Genomic DNA, 14,915 nt, shown 5'->3' on the forward strand with positions numbered 1-14,915 from the left:
CTGGCACAGGGGGGATGTGCCCAGCAAGGGGGGCTCTGAACCAGCACTCCTCACAGGCTGGGCACTGGGACTGCTCCAGCCAGGCCCAGGAGATGGAACTGAAGCTCCAGGTGTGGCATGACAGGCGAGACACACTGCTGCCTGCACAGGCACCAGCAGGCAGGATGGGGAAGAAGGGGAGAGCACATAGCAGGTTGGTGCCAGAAACAGCAGCCAGGAGTCCTGGCCCACAGCAACCCCATTTAAAACACCCCAAAACACAAAGCAAGAGGGACCCCAGGGGATTTCCAGCAAGCCCTGCTCTGTCCTCGTCAACACTCCCAGGCCCTGTACTGGAGACAGAGCTTGGCCTTGTTCCTCCATCCAGAAGCTACCAGCTCTGCTCATGCTGCAGCCTTCCCCAGGGAGAAGGCCAGTGATGACTGAGGACCATGAGCTACCAGCACCCAGAGCTCCCACCCACCTGGTGATCTTGAAGATGCGGAGCAGTCGGATGCAGCGCAGCACAGAGATACCCAGGGGCGACAAGGTGCCGAGCTCCACCAAGATGGTCTCCAAGATCCCCGCACACACCACGAAGCAGTCAAAGCGGTTGAAGAGCGACATGAAATACTGGCGCAGGCCCAGCGCATACATCTTCAGCAGCATCTCAGCCACAAAGAGGGCTAGCAGCACCCGGTTGGCATTGTCTGGGGCAGGAGAACCAACCCATCAGAGCATGAACCTCTTAATCTCAGCGTGGGACAGCAGGAAGGGAAGGAGGGCAGTGTTGCTCACCTCCCTTCTCTGCTGATCATGACCTGAGCTGCAGCTGCAGAAAACGCTGCTTTTCAGGGAGCACACAGGAGAGAAAGATGAGGAGAAGGGTGACGTGCAACTGTGTGCTTGTACATGAGAGCTGCTGTACGGGGCATCTGAGTCAGCACAGTGGGTGCACGAGTACTGGGCTGTGTGCGTGAGTGCACTGCTGTACTCCAGGGAGTCTGCGTGTCCGTGGGTGAAGGCAGTGTGACCGCTGCATAAATGTGCATGGTTGCACTGTGTGAGTGTGTGCAGTGTGTGTTTGTGTGTACTATGTATGTACAGGTATAAATGTATACACTGTGTGTGTTCACCACGCAAACCCATGTCCCTGGGAATACATACACTGTGCAGGTATAACTGTATGCACCGCATTCAATGTGTAGTTGTATGCCAGTGCAGTGGGGGTGGTGTACACACACTTGTGTGCAAGCTGTGTTTGTGTGCAAGCTGTGTTTGTGTGCCTGAGCCAGTCTGCACATGTCTAACAGCCCCTGTGCCATGTCGGTGTGGCTGTGCATGCACAGTAAGAGTTCACACACATCTCCAGGGTGTCCCCAGCCCTCCCTCTCCCTCAGGCTCTTTGCTCACCTTGCACCTGTGTCAACCATTCTGGCTGGAAGTGGTGCTCAGAGGCGATGGAGAGGGTGTTCAGTGCCACCAGCAGGATGACAAGCCAGTAGAAGAACTTGGACTTTACCACATCCCTGCACTTCCTACGAAACATTCGGTTCCAACGCCTCCACTGACGGCTGGAGAGACATCCAAAGGGTCAGCCTGGGGCTGTGCCTGCAGACTGTAGAGCAAAGCCACCCCTGCTCCCTTCTCCGGGGGCTGTCCCTGAAAGGTGCTGTGAAACATAACCCTGCCCCTGGCATTCACTCAGCATTGCAGTTCATTCACACAAAGACCTCCTGTTTATTTTGGCCTATAGTCACCTCTAGCTGTCTGCTACAGGCCCAGTTCCTAAATCACAAGACATGGGCCATGAGAGGATGCTTGGAGCCTGGTCCCAAAATGAAGAGGTTGTTCACCCTGAAGTGGCTTTTTGCCAGTACCAGAGCAAAATTCCATTTGTTCTCTGCAATATTTGCATCTCCTGAGTACACGGTCCCTAGCTCTCCCCCAGAAACTGGTGGGTGACAAGAAAGCCTGGCCCAGCCAGGGCAGCAATCGAGAAACTGTGCAGCCCACACACCATGCAGCGGATGGTTCAACCAGAGTATACTTACAAGTAGAGAATCCACTTGTTCATGCCCTCAATTTCATACAAGCTCTCAGTCTCTGATCCTCCTTCATCCGACAGCATCATACCTAAGGTGAAAATGACATCCCAGGCTTTCCTTGGAGCCCTTGGGAAGAACAGGTGGGAGGGAATCTCTCGCAGGACCACATCAGAAAGAGCCTCCCCATCAGAAGTGGAAACAAGAAATGTCATCCCAGGGAGACAGCAGCAAGAGTTTGAGTGGAAGATTTCAAGTGTCAGGTGCAAACCAAGTAGGAGGCACCAGGAACACCTGCCCTGCAGCTAGAGAAGCAGCAGCAAGCCAGAGAGGCAGCCTGAGGAGACAGCAGCGTGTACATAGGCTCCCTCAGTGCGAGGTACTCCCAGCATGGAGAAAACTGGAGAAAACTGGGGACAGTAAATGCTGAACAGGAGGTTTATAAGAGCACTGGCAACAGGTGTGGAAGAGGCATTTTGTCTTTCCCACTGTTTCCCAAAGATCTCTGCACACATGTACCACTCAGCTTGAGGCACCAGAAGTTATTTCAGTAGGCAGGGTTGCAGTAGCAGATACAGCAGGTCAGTGGCAGAGCTCCCCAGGCCTTACTGAGACTTTATCTGGATGCCTGTTTATCCACTTCCTTCCCTGAGCTACTTCTAATTCCTTAAAATTGTCAAGCAATGGCAATAAATTCATGCTTGTTAAGTGTGCGAGCTAGTAACCATGCAATCTGCCTCTGCACACAAAAGTGTACATGCTCCTCATGGCTTCTCACGGCCATTTCAAGTGCAATTTGCCAAAGAGACCCAGACCTTGCTGGCAGTCTGCAAATACTGAATACAGTGGTTGAGGTGGAGATTTGGCATGAGGGCAAAGTTATGCTTAGTTAGGATCAAATTCAATAAAATGATTCAGCAAGGAAAAAATAAAAAACAGAGAAAGGAAACTGTTCTGCAGAAGTCAAAGTGTTTCATAGATTTTCAAGCAAAACGAGTCTTTGTGACTTCTCCAGAGGTCTCTACTCTGCCTCGCTAGGATAGTCAGTGCTAGGAACCCAACCCTCATGCTAAGGGTCTTTGACCAAGCAGAGCTGGTACCTTCTCCCCTGGCTCGGTCGCTGTCCATGACCTCAGCGTGGGTGATCCAGTCCATGTAGCCCTTCAGATCCTCCTCCAGCTGCTGCTTCTCCCGCAGCTTCTGAAACGTGCCCCGTGACTTGGCCTTCTCACGCTCCTTGGTGAACTCGCTGGGACAAGGCAAGCAGCAGAGTGAGACTCAGGAGGGGGACAGTGTGGGGGGCAGGTACCACAGCCCTGTGCCAGGCCAGTCCTTGTAGAAAGAGAAAAGCCTGCAATACCCCACCACCTAATGCTACCACTAGATTGCTTTAGTGACTTTCCTCTTTCTTGGCCCTGTTTCATGATGCAAGATCATGGGGAATCATTACCTAACGCATGATAGCAGGCAGGGTTTCTTCCCCACCACTGGCTGCTCTAGGAAGCTCCCTGCTGCAGGATGCTAATGCTAGATGTTGGATGCTGTGGGAGATCTCCAGCCTTGCTAAGGATTAGAGAAAGTGGGGTCTCACCCATCTGGGGGACAGAAGGCTGCCCCAAGCTTTCCATGTGGGGAAGGTGAGCTCATCACATGGCAAGTAAACAAGACACTCTTTTCACAGTAACATAGAAAAGACAGGTCTGCCTTCTCTCCTCATCCTTTTTTAATTAATTTATTTTCTCTCCTGGTAACTGGAAGGACTGTAGATCTGCTGTCCAGCCAATCTGGTGCAGCCACGTTAGCAATAGGTCTCAGACATTATAACAATAATTAGACATACTAAGCCTCAGGACTTGTCAGGCCTCATCTGGATTTTCCTGATCTCAAGCATATTTTAGCTGTATTTGCAAAAATATTTCAGAAACTTTTGCTGTGCCTGCAGCTTGCTCCAGGATCAGATGTCTACTGTCCAGCTCATCCTGCTGTTACAGCCAGCTTCCTACAAGGGTCAGGTGCCGCTGGTCTGTCTTGTCGTTTTGAGCTTATTTTAGTTATATTAACACCAAATTTGTTTAACCTTGTGCAGTTGTATGGTTCTTGCCATAGAAGAGGACTAACAAGTAATTTGGGTATAATTAACCCTGTGAACTAATAGAGATGATGAGTGTGATCCACTTGCACACATAGGATTGAAACATAAAAAAAACCCCTGAGCCCACACAGAACTGAGAAGAAAAGCTCCCCTCACTCCCAAGGACAACACACACTTCCCAGCAACAAAGTCAGGATGCTGGCACTTCATCACAGCAACGCACTAGAGCGTTGAGTGTTGCACCAGAGAAATTTTGTGCAAAGCGGCTTTAACTGTACTACTGTGAGAATTGGCACTAGCTGAGTCATTTGGCATAGAAGTGTTACGATCACTGTAACCAGACTGATGATAGCTCATTGTTGTATTTGGGTGAGACTGTCGAAGAATTAATTAGATTAACGATAATTCTCTTGGATTCCTTGTGTTCACATCAAAGGTGTTAGGTTGGCCATAAGGATATCGTGTGTGCTCACAACAGGACGGCAGCACTGTGGGTACCGGTGCAAATGGGTGTCTCAACCCACAGCCGTGGGGTAAGGACTGATACTTGGAGCTCCCTGCTCAGCTTTTGCTGTGAGTGATGGCAGACCACACTATAGACACCTAATAATGTGCTCCATGGCTGTGTTTGCTGACAGCTGCTTGTACAACAGGGAAAAGATTTCTGTGTTCGGTGTCGAGCTAAAATCTCAGTCATGCACACTAACACAAGAAGTAACTCAAGGCTCAGGGTTTCCAAGCATGCAAAAAAAAAGGGAGAGGAATGGGAGAGGAAAAGGAACAGAAACTTTTCCAGGCTTTTTTCTTGTAGCCACACTCTGATCATGCTCACTGATCCACTGGCAGAAAGGACACGGTGGCACTTACCCACTGAGCACCCCCAGCACCAGGTTGAGAACGAAGAACGAGCCAAGCAAGATAAGGCTAACAAAGTAGATCCAGGGCCATTCGTTCCCAATGGCATCATTTACCTGGCAAGGAGAGAGGCAGATGAAACATTCGGAACACACTGTCTGCTGTCTGTCCACCCTTAGGGCCCCCTGAACAGCCTTTGGGAGCTTTGCCCCCTCTAAAGTGAGTGCTTGCCATGGCAGCAGATAAACCTGACTCTGAGCTCTGGCTCCTTATGGCTCTGCATCTGGTTTAGCAGAGGAAAAACTAGACCCAAGAATTTTGGGAGCAGATTTAAACATCAACCCCATGCCTAAGCCTTAGAAGACAGTCTACCAAAGACTGCAAAACATGGGGTTTTGCTGCAGAAGCATCCACCAGCCAGCCACTGTCTGTGCCCTTCACAGAGGTGGGAGCTGGAGCACCCTCCTGTCTATCTGGAGAGCGAGGACAGTTGGGCAGTGCCTGCAGAGGTGCGGTGGACGTGCCTGGTACACTATGGGATGTGCATCACAGTATGAAGCTGGGTGGGGACAGGATGCTTTTCACTGGTGGAGAGACCTGGTGCTCCTATGGGGTCCTGTGTCCTGGAGGGAATTCCCTGCTCTGGGGCAGGACCAGCAGTCACCTCTGCTGGACTGGGCACCAAGCACAAACTACCAGAGCCTACCCAGTAAAGGACTTCAGTCCAGCCCTCCATGGTGATGCACTGGTAGACAGTCAGCATGGCAAAGCCAAAGTTATCAAAGTGAGTGATGCCGTCGTTGGGCCCCGGCCAGCCGCTTCGGCACTCGGTGCCATTGATGCTGCAGTGTCGCCCATGGCCAGAGCTGGTGCACGGAGCTGGCTTCTCTGATCCCACCGTGGCAATCACATCTGAGGGGGAAAGCCATGGTATGAGCAGCAGGTCAGGCCAAGTACAGCAGGTCCCAGCACCTCCTAGCCTCCTGCAGCTTTCTGAAAGGGGCCCCTTTCACCACCTCCTCACACCACGTACCATCACCAAGCTATGTGCTGTATCAAACCTTCTTCAGTCCTGCCACACTCCCAGGCCTGACGCTGGGAAGACCAGACCTTCTGCTACCCACACAACCTCTGTGGTCCCCAGAGCAGCCACAGAGACATCTTTGCCATATTGCCGCCCTGCCACAGGCCCACCTGTCCCGAGGTAGTAGCAGGTCTTGTGCATCTTGCCCTTGAAGAGCTCTTGCCCAACAATGGCATAGATGATAATCATGAAGAGGACCAGCAGGGCGATGTGGAGCAGGGGCACCATGGCCTTGATGATGGAGTTCAGGACGACCTGAAGGCCTGCACCAAGAAGAAGGGAGAGGAGGTCAACCACTTCCAAAACAACTTTGGGTGCACCTTGCATTCCTGCCAGCCCCTCTGACAAACAGCCTCTGAATTGTCCCGTGCCAAGGGAAGAGGGGCACAGATAGGTTGGGACTGACATCTCTGAAGCAAGAAACCCTTTCTCTGCCCATCATGCAAGCACGTGGAAGACTCCAGCAGAGCCAGGCACCAGGCAGTGCTGGAGGCTGCTTCATGCCCCTCCATTTGTTATGTTGCTCTGATCCTGGCTGTATTCACATAACTCAATGGGAGAAGGAGATCCCTACCCTGAGAACCCAGAGTGAGGTCCTGGCTTCTTTCACAGTGGCCACCCAAAGGTGCTGACACTGAGCCACAGAGGGAGCTCTATGTGTGACAACCTGCAGATCCCCAGTGTTGACAACTGCAAGCTGTAGGGATGAGCAAGAACCTGTGGTTCCTCTACACCCACCCTGTGGCTGGGCTTGATCCAGCAGCAACAAGAAACCTGCCCCATGGCCCCCGACCCTGACCAGGGTTCAATCCACCCGCCAGCCCTTCATGCTGCCATGGCACCCAGCACCCACTTGGCACTCCAGACACGAGGCGCAGGGGTCTCAGCACACGGAACGCTCGCAGGGCCTTCACGTCAAAGCCGCCTTTTCCACCCGAAGACCCTCCCTGCTTTGCATTGACCTGCTCCAGGGTCATGGTGATAAGCCTGAAAGAGCCAGGGCACAGAGCAAGGAAGGAAGGGGAAGAAGCAGAAGGAAGGACAGGGAGAAAGAGAAGGGCATGAAGGTGGAGACCAAGAAATCTGTACTAAGGATTCAGAGCTCTGTGGGCAGGAAAGCACGGGACAGGACTCTGCCAGCCGTGGTCAGCCTGACCCAGGGAACAGCTCTTGGCTGTTCAACTCCTGGGTGCACTTGTGGCCAAGCACCGCTCTGCTGGGTGCCACCTCCACTGCTGAGCAGTCAGGGTCCTCCCACGACCTGGTGCCCAGTGGACCCTCTCCCTGTGTCCCAAACCCCAGAGGAGCCCATGACATTCCCATTCTCCAGGGAAAGGAGACCTAAAAGGTGTTAAGGAGTCAGACAGGAAGAAACAGGAGTTAGAGAGGATCCCTGGGGATGTCAGGCCATGGAAAAGGGGCCCATGGGAGAAGGCCATGAACTGAGTCGACAAGTTGCCCCCAAACCCACTGCAGTCACTAGAAAAATCAATGTTGCTGACCAGCTATGGACCAGGCCTGGCACAAGCTGAGCACCAGCAGCTTTCCCTCCTTGCATTACCCTAAAGACACGATGGAGAAGTCGAGCACATTCCAGCCGTTTCGGAGATAGGCATCCGTATGGAAAAGGAACCCGTAGGCAATTATCTTGAGCATCGCCTCAATGGCAAAGAAGATGAGGAAGGCATATTCGATCTTCTCCTGGGGATTAGGAAGGCAAGCAGGAGATGATAGGCCATTAGAGCAGACTGTCACCTCCCTTGGCATCACCACCATGCAGGGTGGCCCCTTGCACCTCTGGATCAGCCCCCGCTGTCATCCCATCTGTGATCCCCCACACACCAGGCAGCACTGTGGCTGCCCAGAGCAGGAAGGGGTGGCATGCTGAGCCACCACATGCCACTGTCTGGCTTGCAGCATGATCCTCTGCATCCCTACAACAGCACGCTGCCAGGACCGTGCCCCTGGACGACAGATGTTCTTACAAACTACACTGGCGAAGCCACCACTTCTCAACCCAGCACCCAAAGGTGCCTGGACCAGGGCACTGCACATCTCTGCTTCTCCTCCCTGCTGCCTCACCCTTCCACAGGCAGCACTGACACCTTCTCCTCCTCAGCTGAGGGCTTGCTGAGTCTGTCCTGGAGACACAACACAGTCACCACAGGACAAGCAGCTGCATTATGGCTTCCCTTGAGCCCTGTGCTCCCATGGAAGTGAGGCCTTGGGCTCAAGAGCTCCTGCCTAATGCCAGATGTCTGCCTGGCAAACTGAGCTGCTAGAAACTGGTCTGAGTGCTCTGCTGGGCAGAGGCATTGCATCCACTTCTAGGTGGGACCTGGCACCCCACTGTAGGGGCTCGGCACAGCCCTGCAGCCACAGGGCCCAGAATAACTCATCTTTCCCTGGAACACAGCCAAGAGCTGCCTGTGCTCACCTGGTTCTGCCTGTCACTATGATCACTGCCCTTGCTGCTGATGGCCCTTTCCAGACTGGGATTAAAATCCCTCCGAAGCAGCCAGATGGATGGGGCTATTTATAGTTCTGGTTTTCCATGGCCCCTCTCCTCCATCTGCACCCTGCGAAGGTCAAGGAGTATCCCTGCTCAGGCTCTGCAGGGAATTGCACCCAGAAAGGCAGACCAAACTGGGAGCAGGTCTCCACTGTGGAAGGCTGCAGTGCTGTGAGCACATCTTCCTTCCACAGTCCCTCTGCCTTGCCAAATGGAAAATGATGTCTGTTTAAGAAATCAGGGCCAGGACTCAGACAGCAGCATTGCTTGCTCAATTACCATGTCCAAAAGCAGTGGCCACACCAAGTGTCCCTGTATGACCCATACAAGTGCCAGTTCCTTGCTGGACCTGAGGGCAGCAATGGTAAGAGTAAAGATGTAAGTATTGTGATTTTTGGTGTTAGCAGGGCTCCATCTTCAAGGTTTTAGCTAAGGCAACTCAACACCGCTCACCTCTCCCCCTTATCAGTGACAGATAACCTCTAGTCTGTCTCAAAAGTCTGTCCTGGCAATCCCAGACACGTAAAATGGTATCATGAGGATCATTTCAGGTACAGAGGGACTGCAGAGCTGCACCAGCAGCCAGTGGTGTGGTGGGGCATCACCCCTGCTGAAAATGGAGGAGAAATGGGGGAGTCCACTGCAAGCTACAGCAGCCCTGCAGCTGCCAAGACCCAGGCGGTGAGTGTCAGGCCCCAGCACTGCAAAAGTTAATTCCTTAACCCACTTCATCCAGCAGGACAGAATCAGGGTCTCTGACTAGCAGGGATCTCCCTCTAAAAATCCCCTGCCCAGAATCATAAGGTGACTTACTACTCCTTGGAGGTCCCTTTGAGAAGCACAAAGCACATGAATGGTGCTCTGGCCAGCTCCAACGGTGTTTGCCCACCATATACACACAGCCAGTGAGCTGCAAGGTTCAAACCTGGGCAGAGTGAGGGCCAGCAGGCAGCCCCCTGTAACCTGGTTACATTCTCTCCATCCTGGGAGAGGCAGTATTTGCAAATTTCCTTGTAATACCAGCTCACTGTTGTGCTTTGCAGACCCAGCATACATGGAGCTGGATCACCCTGATCTGTCCTGCTGATATAACCCCTCTAGCACAAGGAAAAGTCTTGGCATGGCCAGTATGAGGCTCTGGGTAGTGATCCAGCAGTACTGGCTACAGGGATCCCCATCACTTGTCCTACAGCTGTGGGTCCAGTTCCCCCAGCTAATCTGGCTGTAAACTGTGGGCAAGTGTTGATGTTTGTGGAGCAAGAGAAGACAGTCCCCTGACTATGAAGACATCTCACAAGTGCTGCTGTCAGTGGGCTTTCAGTGGGGCAGGTCATGGCAAACCCTCTCTGGATTGTCCAAGTGGTAGGTGTAGCTGCAGAAAACATACTGGTAATGAAACTCATGCAGCTACAAAGCAAAGTCTTGAGCCAGGGCAAACTTACTGCCACCTCCAGGTACCAGCCGCAGGAAGCTAAGCGATATTTTGTCCTGGAGGTCAAACACGGCATGTCCTGCACCTGGTGCAGAACCTACTTCATGTGCCCGGCCTGATTTGAGAAGAAAACAGTCACAGACTTCCCCCAGCTCTGGTGCTGCCCACGCTGCAGGTCAGCAGAGACTGAACTCATGACCCAAGTGGCCACCCTGTGCCAGGGCCATGGCAGACCCTGCGAGCCAGGCACACACCATGTACAGGCACAACTCCACTGGCTTCACTATAGTCCTGGCCAGCTTCTAGCAGCTGAGCACCCACTCTATGCCACTGCCACCCACCGTCACCTCATCACCTCCAGAATTCAGAGCTGGCAACCCATGATGGCAGAGCTGGGACTGGGTACATGAAGATCACAGCCTTCAAAAAGCCACTACAAAAAGAGGCAGGTCTTTGTAACACCGGGCTGCTACACCCATACATGCTTCAACCATGTTAGGGGACACAGTAACCTGACCTGCGGGTGCTGAATGAGCCCCAGAGCAGCAGGAATAACAGTGTGCACCACGCTAATGCAATGCAACATGACACAGCTCCAGACTGCTCAGCGATGTCAGTTCCCAGCCCCTGTGGCCACGCAGGGCTCTCCAGAATGAGTGCCAGCTCTGTGTTCCAGGGAACAGGGGGAACAGGGATTGGATAAAGTCTCCCAGCTGGACAAAGTTGGGGATACATGGTGAGGGGACAGTGTGACCAAAGCACAACCAGAGAGCTACCCCTGCTTCCCAGCAGAAGACATCCATGTGCAGCAGCACTCACACTCCTCCCTGACCCCTCCAAACTGTCCCCAGTCTCCTGCCCTCCTCCAAGCCATTTGTTTCTGCTCCTGCACCATCAGCCCCTGCACCTCTCCTAGAGCCCCTCAGTCACAGTCAGGCCCTGCTCCCCTTTCCCCTGCAGCTCCAGGCCCATCACCTCTGCTGTCTCCCACCACCTTCACTGCTAGGCTGAGGGGTGGCCCTTGCCATGGCTGAGGCAGTGTCACGGGTCATAGGAGGTCTGAGGCTCGCAGGGATCTCTGGAGACCACCTAGTCCAAGCCCTCACTGCTCAAATGAGGGTCAGCTTATAATGGCTTGCTCAGAAATTTGTCCACACAGGTTTTGAATATCTCCACAGACTCCACAATCTCCCTGGGCAACCCATGCCAGTGTCTGACCATCCTCCTCAGTAAAAATGGTTTTTGTATGTGCACCAATGGGGCAACCAGAATACATGTCTGGTCTGTACAAGTGGCTGTGCTACTGAAGTCTTTTGTAAGGGCTTTTTAAACATAAATCACTCATAAGAGTGTTCTTCAGAGGCTTGTAACAACCATGCTTTGCAAAACAGAGTAGCTCCTTCCCCTGAATGCAGATGAAACAAGGAGAAATGGACAGGACAGATAATGAATGTTACAGTAATCTCATAGGCTCCCCTTCCTTTGGAAACCAAGATAAAAATGAGGGCTGGAGCAAGGCTCCTTTGAGTCCACGGTGGGAAACCCTGGTACCTGGTATGGGGAGGGCACATGGGAAGGCAGGCAGGCTCCTCAGGGCTGCTCTGAACCATGGCCAGGAAGAGACATGGAGAGAAACATCTCTGCTTCTCACAGCAGCCTGTCATAGCAAGGGGAGAACTTGGGATGGAGAGACATGAAGGAAAGAATTTGGGGGAGTTTTTGAACTGTTTGCATAAATTTTTTAGAGCATGTGGTTGGACTCGATCTTCAGAGGTTCCTCCACCCTCAGCTGCTTTGTGATGCTTTTCCTGCCATATCCCCCCAGCCACAGCTCCTCCTTTCCCATAAACAAATCACCGACAAACCCCAGGGCTGCAGAAGCAGGAACCAAAAAAGCAGTAAAACTCTCCAGCAGCCATGCAAGCACAGAGGGGCCAGGCCCTACGACAAGTTGTTCCCATTGTGTCTCTCTCACTCACTGTCCACAGCTCCTCATTGCTCCATGTCCCTTCTCTGTCACACCAGCTGTCTCACGCCTGGTCAGGTGTCTGTGGGACACCTTGGTGGCATTCTTGAGGGTTATCCCTGGACTGCTTGGTTTGAAAAGGCTTTGCTGGGTGCTACTACCTCAGCCAGAAAAAACATGGACAGGAAAATGATATGGACACAGTACAGCTGACACTGTCAGCCCCAGGGTGTGGAGAGCCCAGCTACAGGAAGAGAAACCCAGAAGAGCTGCAGCTGACCCACCCTTCTCCAGGGCTGGGAGCAGACAATTAATAAGGTCCCTTCAGAAGAAACCTTGCTGTGGAGCTTGGGACTATGGGGCATCCTCCTTGATGGAGCAGGCTTGGGAAACTGCTGTATTTTTACTGAACATTCAGAACAAGTGGTCAGCTCTGCTGGCCCAACTGGAGGGTGAGAGCTGTGCACCAGCAACAGGCAGCAAAAGTCACAGCTGGGATTCGTGCAACGGGGAGGTGAAATCCTCTCATCAGCTCTGTCCACAGGGGAAGGGAGCCTGAAAGAGTGCAACCTTGTGATGGTGGGGTTGTATATGAAAAGGCTCCCAGGGTGGCCAAGCACCTGTAAGTAAGGGCAGGAAGTGACAGCAGCAGAGAGATCAGGGGGCCTGACTCAGCTGCCTACCCAAACCCCCAGGTGGAGCCAGGGAGGCTGCTGGGTTTGCTAAGCCACAAGCTGGGCAGGGTGCCAGCCCTTGACAGCGGTCCCAGCCCAGAACAAAGGGGAAGACTGAGGCAGGGGAACCTCGTACAGCTCCATCTTTATGGGCATCCCTCAAGTTGCTGGGTGAAAGAGTAAGAGTAGTTTCTGAAGTCCCATGTACTGAGTCTGTGCATGGAGATGTGCAGCGTGTGGTCTATTCTCACAGCTATTAGAGGATGATCAAGGGTGATCTAGCTCTATGAAAGCCACATGTAATCAGGACTGTCCTGCAGTGAGCAGCAACCCATGCCAGCCTCATGGGACAGACACCCAACAGCAGGTACTTGCTCTTCAAAACCAGCCCTGAAACAGCAATTTCTGCTTCAGGACTGCTACACAGAGTCAGCTGCCCAAACAGCTGTTTTCAGTGCCACTGGAGATACCCCTGGCTACAGGAAACAGTCCTGGTGTGGCAGATGTTACACAGGACCCACAAGCAAGTCACATCCCTCCAGAGCAGCAGATGGAGGTGTAGAACACCTGCAACAGCATCAGATGCCAATATTCCTGTAACTGAACTGTGTCTGGGGCCATGTTCAGGCTTTAAAACACAAGGGTCCCCTGACCCCTGTAGCTGAGATACACCCAAAATGGTGGGATTTTCAGAAGCATGCTCCTTTATATTAAATCCCTGTTCTACCTAAACACAAAGCTGTTATCTGCAATACTAACAGAGTGCCCACACATAGGCCATTACCTGTGTTATTAAGAGTGTCTTTTGTACATCTTGAGCTTCAGCTCTGTCCCCAACCCACCAGGCCTCATGTTCTACCCAATACTCTCACAAAGCACATGGAAGTCAGCCCAGCTGCTTTTGGATGCTCTGAAAGGGTGGCCTTCCTCTAAGCAGTCACCCTTGGGTACCATTAGGTGGGGAAAAATAGGTACTTTAGTGTGTGCAGCATGTCAAACATCACCCACCAGAACTGCAGGAGGAGACCAACTGCCCTAGGAGACAAGCCCTACTCTAAATTTGCCCTTATTTTTCCACTGACCATAAACGAAGTCCAGGCAGCCAGCTCACATGCAGATATCTGTATTTTCTTGGGTGAATCCCCTTGAATAACCTGCCTTGCCAAACACTTTCTTTCTGAACTTTCTTGCTCCTGAAACAAGTGTAATTTGGAGCTCACTGACAATTTTGGAAACTCAAGTCAAATAAATGCTGTGAATTTTTGATCAAGTTGAAAAGTCTAAATCATTTCATCAAGGTCAAAGAAAATATTTTGATTTCATTAGAACTAGACAAAATTAGACAAAAACAGTATTACAAAAAAAAGTATCTTCCAGACTAGAAGAAATCTAATCTAAAAAGAATAATAATTAAATATGTTGAAATTAAACAACGGTATTTCTTCCAGGATAAGGTGAAATGGATTCATAAAAGATTTGCAGGTTATTAAATATAGATTTTTCATAGCCCAAAATGGGTTCTAGTCAACAAGGTTTTCATGAGACTAATTCTAAATCTAGTGTAAACTTTGTGTGCAGATCTTCCCTGGGTGATCCTGGGAAGACAGTCACAAGCGTGGCTGCTCACTAGGTTTTCCAACCTTGAGGAAAGAAAGTGGCAGCAGAAGTCTCCCAGGAGAACCTTCCTTCCCGAGATTCTCCTTGCTGGAGACCCTCAGCTTTAGAACAGCCTGGCTTTCACTGCATTAAGTGCCTGGGATGCAGGAGGCTTCTCTGAAGGAGGCTTGGGCTGGACAGGCTCCTGCACACCCATCAGCAGCAAGCTCTGGTGAGACTGAGCCTCGGCCCTGCCTCTGCAGATAACGTGGGACAGTGTCCCCACTGCTCTGACTCAGTTTCCCCTCACATGTTTTTGCCTCCTCAACAATTTAAACAAATTCAATCCTCTCCAGAGAGGATTAGGCAATGAACAGAGGCAATTTAAAAAGTGACAGGGGGAGATTAGAGGCATTGCAGCATCCCTCAGCTGCAGGAAGAAACTCCTCCAACAAGCCTTTGTTGCACTACCTGCATGCCCCGTGCAGAGAACAGCCTGATAGCTGAGGTGATGAAGGTCTGGCTCAGCTTTTAGCTGGGATTGCTCCTACAAAGCCACCAGAACATGATGTCAAAGGGGCATGCAGAGCAGGGATAAAAGAACAGAAGCCTGGGGCTGTCATGCTCCTGATACAGAGGGCTGTTGGCATGGCAACAGGCTGAACCCCCCCCCCCCCCCC

The 14,915-nt window shown here is 51.9% G+C and overlaps 1 protein-coding gene across 5 annotated transcripts in view; it reads right to left on the minus strand.

Annotated features, from left to right (window-relative positions):
• CACNA1S (calcium voltage-gated channel subunit alpha1 S) overlaps positions 1–14,915 on the minus strand; it is a 51,506-nt gene that overhangs the window by 27,883 nt on the left and 8,708 nt on the right. For 4 of the 5 annotated variants that reach the window (XM_026864408.1, XM_026864406.1, XM_026864407.1 and 1 more), the window contains 9 exons: positions 7,617–7,756; positions 6,909–7,042; positions 6,166–6,318; positions 5,678–5,883; positions 4,984–5,087; positions 3,125–3,273; positions 2,034–2,115; positions 1,393–1,553; positions 464–689 (listed from right to left, as the gene is read on the minus strand). In XM_026864408.1, coding sequence (XP_026720209.1) covers positions 464–689; positions 1,393–1,553; positions 2,034–2,115; positions 3,125–3,273; positions 4,984–5,087; positions 5,678–5,883; positions 6,166–6,318; positions 6,909–7,042; positions 7,617–7,756 — 1,355 coding nt within the window. The remainder of the gene's footprint in view (positions 1–463; positions 690–1,392; positions 1,554–2,033; positions 2,116–3,124; positions 3,274–4,983; positions 5,088–5,677; positions 5,884–6,165; positions 6,319–6,908; positions 7,043–7,616; positions 7,757–14,915) is intronic. The other variant, XM_026864410.1, reaches the window with a different exon arrangement.

Source organism: Athene cunicularia, assembly GCF_003259725.1.
Source record: "Athene cunicularia isolate RWA chromosome 26 unlocalized genomic scaffold, athCun1 chr26_part2, whole genome shotgun sequence".
Lineage (NCBI taxonomy): Eukaryota > Metazoa > Chordata > Aves > Strigiformes > Strigidae > Athene > Athene cunicularia.